This window comes from Elephantulus edwardii, unplaced genomic scaffold, assembly GCF_000299155.1.
Source record: "Elephantulus edwardii isolate Elephantulus edwardi_28Jun2011 unplaced genomic scaffold, EleEdw1.0 scaffold00028, whole genome shotgun sequence".
Taxonomy (NCBI): domain Eukaryota; kingdom Metazoa; phylum Chordata; class Mammalia; order Macroscelidea; family Macroscelididae; genus Elephantulus; species Elephantulus edwardii.
The window spans coordinates 11,197,630-11,206,012 of record NW_006399778.1 but is presented as its reverse complement, the minus strand read 5'-3'; the positions used below and the strand labels follow the sequence as shown (position 1 = coordinate 11,206,012).

The 8,383-nt window shown below is 35.5% G+C and overlaps 1 protein-coding gene across 2 annotated transcripts in view; it reads right to left on the bottom strand.

Moving 5' to 3' along the window:
• Positions 1-1,703: 1,703 nt before the first annotated feature.
• HP1BP3 (heterochromatin protein 1, binding protein 3) overlaps positions 1,704-8,383 on the bottom strand; it is a 38,163-nt gene continuing 31,483 nt past the window's right edge. Inside the window, exons 10-13 of one of the 2 annotated variants that reach the window (XM_006883569.1) lie at positions 6,672-6,831; positions 4,204-4,315; positions 2,742-2,861; positions 1,704-2,216 (exon numbers count right to left, since the gene is read on the bottom strand). In XM_006883569.1, coding sequence (XP_006883631.1) covers positions 1,922-2,216; positions 2,742-2,861; positions 4,204-4,315; positions 6,672-6,831 — 687 coding nt within the window. In that variant the 3' untranslated portion in view covers positions 1,704-1,921. The remainder of the gene's footprint in view (positions 2,217-2,741; positions 2,862-4,203; positions 4,316-6,671; positions 6,832-8,383) is intronic. The other variant, XM_006883570.1, reaches the window with a different exon arrangement.

Genomic DNA, 8,383 nt, shown 5'->3' with positions numbered 1-8,383 from the left:
TATCTTTTTTCACGGACGGACCCTGACAATACGCACAAATAATGTGAGACAGTTTCTTTCACTATCTTTGCCTCTAAGCAGCACTCTGGTTGCACTTTCTTCCAGAGAGGTTTGTTCCTTTTTTTTGAAATACTCTTTGCCAACCCCACAATTCAAAGGCATTAATTATTCTTGGTATAGCACTCAGTAAAATGAAAATGTATTATTTTTTAAAACTTTTGATTCATAAAATAATCAGTATTATCATAACCAGAAACATCATTACCATCAATAGAAAAATTCAGACGCAAATTTGAAGTTTGTATTAAAATGGAGAATGGATGTCATTTTACTATTCCAAGAAGTAGACATTCAAAGTAGGGGCAACATTTAACTAAGAAAGGGAGAAACTAGAAGCTTTAAAATAAGCTAGTTCAGCAGCTTTTAAAAGTTCATGTTTATTCATATTTTTCAAAATATATGTACATAAAAAAGGAAGATTTACAACAGGAAAGATTGCCTTACATGCAACACAAATTTCAATGAACTCATGATGGGATCACACATGATTATGGATCTAATTCAAGCCAATCTTCTCAAGTCCATTTCTCAGCCACAGTGTAGGCTGCGAAGGGATCCCAGAAGACAATGTAATGGAATGAATATGAAACAAATATTTTTAGCCTCTGGCAGCAATAAGGGGCCAGAAGATGTACACCAAAAAGTTTAAGACAGTTAAAATGTCAAGTGTCACAGGGAAGATAAATGATAACCAGAAATTTTGCAAGAAGAAAGCTAGTACTATTCAACACAACTTCACAATACTAAAACAAATACAAGTAAGGAAGGGTTAGGTAGTTGGGCTTAACTGTTTTCCCCTTGGTTGTTTGTTTTTTTAAAATACCTTAAAAGGAAGCCACTTGCTTAATATCAAAAGTGCTGTGGAAAGGAGGGAAGAAAAATCCACAGATGTATCTGGAATCTAGTTTATTTTAGCAAACTGTTTTCCTACTTAACAATTCTACATTAGCAATGATGTAACTCTCCAACATTTCCCTATAAAAAAGGCAAACAGGAAGTGACAATTCATGCTCCAAATATTAAAAAATATATTTAAACATTTGATCAAGTAGATTTTCTCTATTTTGGTATTTGGTAACATAGGTGACACCAGAAATCAAATCTAGTATAGTCCTATACTTCCCTTCTGAAAAAAGGAAAAAAGAAAAGAAAAAAAAAGTGGTGGAGAGAATGTGTGCTTGCTGTTAAAGGAGTGAACATAATGTCACGGGCTTACAACAGTACCTACAAGTTAATCAATGTGACAAGTGGCCTAAAGGAGTCCTTCATCTTCAAAATCTATTGAGATCATCTTTTTGGCTTATATTCCCAAAGCTATCTCTGTGTTTACAGTTGGAGAGAAGTTAGTGGAGTGATTTTATAAATAAGACCAATTACTGTAGTTATGACTAAAGTCTCCTGTGAGGAGGCTTTATAATTTAGTCAGGGCTGCATGGGTTCTTTTTTACTTCTAGCACCTGACTAGCATCCTGTTCATGATGCTTTCTACAATATAAAAATCTCTTCAACTAGTAACACAAAATTAGAAGGTGATGTTGGGGAGAACTAAAGCTGAGCATAAAAAAAAAAAGCAAAGCAAAGAAAGGGGCTAGGAAAGGGAGAATATGGCAAGTATAGTTAAGGAAAGTTCAGGGCAATAGTGTAAATTAAAATAGCTGAGGGGAAGGGCAGGCATCAGGAACAGCACCTAAAGCTAACCAAATGCCTAAATTGGTTTATTTATATTCCCTCACCACAATGTTCTTGGGGGTGGGTGGGGAAGGAAAGTAATTTTATAAGCATCAAAAGTAAAACAAATGCACACTGACCTTAGAAAATAAAAATTTGAATTTCATTATGATACCTTCTTTCCCTAGAAAAGTTACTTTTTTGCTTTGAAAGACTTCTTCATGGTGGATTTGCCCTTACCAGGCAATTTTACTTCCTTTCTCACACTGGCTGCAGGCTTCTTTGAAGAACTACCACTGGATTTCTTGATGACTGAGGGTGTGGGTCTGGCTTTCTTGGCAGGAGTTTTGGCCTTGGAAGGGGCTTTCTTGGGCAGGGGCCTAGCTTTTCCTCTCTGGGCTGCAGGAATTTTAACTGGGGGTTTGGGGCCTCTCTGCTTCATGGCTGCCGTTTTCCCTGGGGACTTGGCTGGGGTTTTCTTCTGAAACCTGTAAGAACCCAAGGGGAAAGAACTACTTAGTATATGAGATACACTTTGCCAGAAAAACCAAATAAGCTAAAAGAGAAACAGTATAGGAAGAAATCACTTCTGTTATGACTAGGAACATGATTTGCTGTTTATTAGCTACCATGAGTCAAAAGGAATTATTAAATTATAATTGTTATTTAATTACTGTTAAATAATTATAAATTGATATTTAAATTATTAAAATTAAATAATAATTTAACAATTCAGGGAAATCTACACAATTCTATGATGTTTTTAAGAAAAAAAAGTGGGACCATTTCTATTTGAATACTCAAATTATGACTATAGATACAGAAAATTACATGGTTAGTGTTTCATTAGGTTTAGAGCCTGTGAATTTTCAAGAAGTCGTCCAAATGTCAAAAAAGAATTTAAGATTACCAGACATTTAAAAGATATTCCACCTTCAGCCTCTCACCTACTAGTATCCTTTCCTGTTACACTTCTACCCTCCCCAGGAGAAGGGTTATTCCTCCTGACACACCTTCTTTTAGGAGGTGGCTCTTCATCTTCAGAGTCTTCGTCTTCTTCTGAGGAATCATCTTCATCTTCATCCTCCTCTTTAGAATCTTCTGACTCTTTCTTTGGAAATAGAACTCCTGGGCTATAACAGAATAGTAGTAGTAGTAGTAATAACAGATAGAAAGATAAAAAAGGAAAAAACCCCACACCACACCACCATCAAAGGTATGGAAAAATATGAACATAGAAGCTCATCCCTCAAGACATTTCTCATCTTGCTCCCCAGAAGTGTCAACAGAATTATTTTACAATGGAAAAAAATGAAAAACCAAACCCAAGCCCTCTAAAAAACTCCCACAAACTGGTAACAAATCAATGGATGTCCCAGACCACAGCTCAGTTCCATTTCCCTCCATTTAATAGTTTATCTGCAACTGCTTTTTACTTTTAAGGCACTGATTATATGGCATCACATGCGCCAATGAGCAGTGAACAGTCTACACAGTGGAGCCTACTTTTTGCTCTCATGATCCTCGCAAAAATGTCTGAAGCACTGCAAGACTTGAATCTCTTCAAAGCTTTAGAAAAGGTTATCAAGATTCTAAGTCATCTTTGTTCTTGATGGCAGAACTCCTGATTCAAAACTATACTATCTAGGGCATTATTTTTATCGTAGGAGTATGCAATGAGGGTTGTAGAGTGGATTATATTTGGGGCTAGGGGGTGGGGTTTGGGGAGGTGTTGGGGGGGTATTGTGTACCAATGAGGGAGTTTTTCTTTTGCTTTTCAAGGAGAGGAGCAAATGGGGGGGGGGAGGGGGGAGGGGTTTGTGTGGGGAGAAGGGTGCAACAATGAATGAATGGAATCCCAAAATCTCTGGAGATGTTCATTGAAATGAAAAATAAACAACCTAAATTTAAAACAAAACAAAACAACAACAACTATACTATCCTCATGCGAAAAATACAATCTCAGTGGTATCTGTAAAGTGGTTTACTGGAGATGAAAGTATACGGTAATAAAACTAGAGACCAGCGCATACAGATATTCCTATTTATCTTTTTTAGTCTTGCATCTTTTTATTTTTTTATTGTGATTTTAACAATGTTTACAGACAGACTGGATTTTCATTCATTCATTGCTGAACTACAATATGAAGAAGGCAGAATACTTCTGGAAGAAGTCCAAGTTTTATTTTGTGTTGGACAGTAAAAATTAACAGACATGTAATCCTCTAACTCTTTCTGCCATTTTCATTTACTTTATGAAGGAAAAAAGTATCAAAAAGATAGACAAGAATCTCAAAGAATCCCGTGCCTGGTTTTAAGAAATGCTGGTCTTAAGAAGCTCTCCAGTATAGCAAAACTGTTCTTGTAAATGACGTGTTCTATTCTCCCAAACACTGCCATGTTTATGTGTTAAAGTTTATGTTCAAATATAAATTTATAATGTTCAATACATATTACTTGGGATTAAATGCTTACCTGGGATAATAAGGAAAACAGAGCTGGAAGGTGCCACTGAATCCTTTACCAGAGATCTGTTCCATCCAGCCATTCTTTTCACACTTCTGTAGAGTTTTCTTCAGCAGATGCACTGAGAAAAAAAATAAAATAAAATTCAGAAGAGAGAAAAATTTTGTAGTATTCAGACTGATAATTCTTTTAATCACAGAGGCTCATCAACTCAATGACTTGTGACATATAGCAAGTGACATGCACTAATCTTTAGTGGCCAAATATCTTTTCACTGAACATCTATTAAATACTCATAAATTTGACAAGATTAAATAATAAGACACTTTCAAGGTCATGGAGTCAAATTTTCTCATTTTGAAAAAAAAAATGAGAGTACAAATAGATTAAGAAAGTTGCTTTAAAGTTACAGAGATGGCTAGAAGTAAACAGGAGACTAGAATTCATATTACCATTACTTCCATCTATTCTAATATCTTTTGAATGCTTGATAATCATTTAGAACATATAATAAAGAGAACCAATTTCTTATAAATCAACAGTTACAAAATAGTATTTTGAGTCCTAAATGTTTAATCAATTTTTATTTTTTAAAAAAATCATGAGAAATACTTTCTATGATGATTCAAGTGTCAAAAAAATTAGCTGCTAATCAAAGTGTAGAGGTTAATAAATGAATCTGATTTAACAAACTTGGTTAAGAGAGAAAAATCCTAACATAGACTATATAAAAGTCAATATGCACAATTGAACAGAGCATATACCCTTAAAAAAAAAAAAGAAACCATCAAAAAATAAGACAGTTAGCCTTTCTACGAAGATGGTGCCTAAAGCGAAGAAGGAAGTCCCTGCCCCTCCCAAAACTGAAGCCAAAGCAAAGGCATTGAAGGCCAAGAAGGCAGTCCTGAAAGGCGTCCACAGCCAAAAAAAAAAAAGAAGATCTGCACGTCACCCACGTTCCAGCGGCCTAAGACGCTGAGACTCCAGCGGCAGCCCAAATACCCCCGGAAGAGCGCTCCCAGGAGAAACAAGCTTGACCACTATGCCATCATCAAATTTCCCCTGACCACTGAGTCAGCTATGAAGAAGATAGAAGATAACAACACACTTGTGTTCATTGTGGATGTCAAGGCCAATAAGCACCAAATTAAACAAGCTGTAAAGAAGCTCTATGACACTGATGTGGCTAAGGTCAACACTTTGATTAGGCCTGATGGAGAGAAGAAGGCCTATGTTCGACTTGCTCCTGATTATGATGCTTTGGATGTTGCCAACAAAATTGGGATCATCTAAACTGAGTCCAGCGGGCTAATTCTAAATGTAATAAATTTTTCTCACCACAAAAAAAAAAAAAAAAGACAGTTAGTAAAGCTTTAAAAAAAACCCAGAAAGCATTTCTCCATAACTTTAAAAAACTTATACCACAAATACACTAGAAGTCAATAGCAATACTTTAAGACAATCTTTTTATTGAAAATATGTTTGCATCTTATTACTTAATTTCCACACTCCTCATCCTGACACAGTGCCTACTTCACTTTAGTAGCTGAGAAGTTACACAATCTCACTGTTCTATAATATTGCTGAAATTGTCTCATCACAAATTAACTCCTCATAAAGAAAATACTCTTCTGAAAAAAATTATTTTATATGGTTTAAGTCATAAGTGCTTGATGTTTCTGGCTGCTAACCACAAAGTCAGCAGATCATCAGGTGCTATGTGGGAAAAAGATGGGTGGTTTCCTCCCAAAATGATTTATATCCTCAGAAATCCAGTGAAGGCTCAGACAGCCTTGGGACCAACATTAGTGGCTTAAGTCATTAAGAAGGGCAGTCAGAATGTTCCTTAGAAACAAAGATGACCAGAGTTCTTCCACATATTCTGGACATACTAACAACTGAGGCTAGTCCCTGGATAAGATCATCATGCCTGACAGTAGAGGGCAAGCAAAAAAAGACCCTCAACAAAATGTAGTGACACAGTCAAAGCATAGCCGTAACTCTGAGGATTGCACAGGGCTCGGCAGGTTTACACTGTTGTACAGTCTCTGTGACTCAACTGGACCTAATAATAGGAAGTTGATAAGAAATAACCAAAGTAGTAAATATTCTAAGATTATGGCTGAAATGCTTTTGTATCACTTATGCAAATAAACATTTTGAAGTGTGCAAAAAGAGATACACGAGAGATGTTTAGAACCTAGAGATTTATTAATTACTATAAAATTAAATGCAAAAAAAAGTTGGAGCTAAAGAAACAAGACTTTTTATCTTCAGCAAACACTGTAAATGAAGGATAAAGCTTTAGCATCTTCACTTGCCTTTCTGTAAGTGATATATCTGTAAAGCTATTTCTCTTGTTCTTCAGTGAGCAGTTACTGTTTTTTGATGCTAATGGCACAATCTTCTTAGTTTTCATATAAAGTTCATATAAGTTCCCTTTATTCCAGTTAAATTCACACAACCCTCAATCTTACTTTGGTAGTTTGAATTGGTCCCTGGGTGGTTCTCCAGGACATACTTCTTCAGAGCAGTGGTGGAGCAAGTCTTCGGCTCATTCATGGCAGCAATGGCAGACAAGATTGCATATTCCATCAGGCTTCCACCAAGCAGGGGCTTCTCCCCTGATTTCTTCAGCTGTTTTCCAAGGAGGAAGAGAAAAGCATCAAGACAACACTCCCAAAGCAGGTCAAGACAAGACTCCTCTGCACCAGGTGGGTCGGAGTTCCTGCATTAGCACAGATATGTTTTACAATAAATTGTCAGGTTAGGGACTTTCTATTCAACAGGTATTTAATCTAACTGAGGAGTCCCAACCCTCCGATGGGTATTTTTTCTTCCATCTACCCCTTATCCAAACTAAATCAGTAACAGCCAACCTAACTCAAAGATACTAACAGATCTACTTTAATAAGCAGGTTAACATGTTATGCTTCCAGTAAACTCAACTCAATTAAAATGCTGCTGAATTGGAATCAATTCAGAACTGACGCCTCCACTGGATTTCTGAGGAGCTTTATACATATATGCCACCAGAGCTCCCCTCCCAATAAATGAAGATATTTTATTTTTATTTGAAAATATTACTCTTTTCTGAATCTAAAAAGCAAAGCCGTTCTAAAAGTAACAGTTAAGTACTATAAAGATAACGGCAAATAAAAAGCTTGATGATATTTTATAGCTATTTTATACAACAGAAAATTCTACAGCATAGTTCAAGGATGAAAGGCAAGAAAACAAATAAGTAGGAAGGGCGAACAGGAGGACATCACATATGCTCTCTAACAGTATTTCTCAAAATGATCCGCAAAACTGCTGCCATATTAGCATAAATAAAAGTGATGGCACAAAAATTTTCAGTAGTTATCACAGTCTTCACTGACACATTTAAGACAACAGTCAATTTCATTTAGAAATAATTCTAATGAAGTAAAAATCATTTTATTAAATTTCAATCCTTTGATACATGCCTTTTTAATATTGTATATATAAAAAACACTAAATATTTTATGAATGACATAGGAAAGCACATAAATCTCATCTGCCACATAAGCAAAGATGACTGTCTCAAGGAAAGATGATACCTTTTTCATTGAATATACCCAAAAGAACAACTATGGTCAGTCAGGATGTCTAAATATGTATTTTCCTAAAATTAATCAAGTGAGCCTAATACCCTTCAATGAAACCACCACTATTGTCAATGATAATAGTGTAATTCAGTGAGCCATTACTTTCCAAAGAGCTAGCACATCATGTTACAAGATTATGTAACATAATTTTAAAAGATTCTTTCAAAATATAAGACCAATGGACTTTAAGGTAGCAGAGTACAACAAAACAAAAAAACCGTATAGTTTCTGACTTGACATAGCAACTAAACTAAGGAATGTTCATATATAATTATTAACAGAATAAAGGACAAACTCCACAAGATTATTTTAATGGACACACACAAAAAAGGGAAAAACCAAACTAGTAATAATATAAGAGAACATTCTTGACCTGATAGTGGGTATCCATGAAAAGCTGTAACTAACATGATACGTGACACACGGAAATATTTTTCCTCTAACATCAGGATTTTTGTCGGAAGGCATGGGCTTGGTGACAGGAATGAGGCTGGAGATAGAATGATTGAATTTTGTAAAATCAATGACTTATTCATTGCAAATACATTTTATAAGAG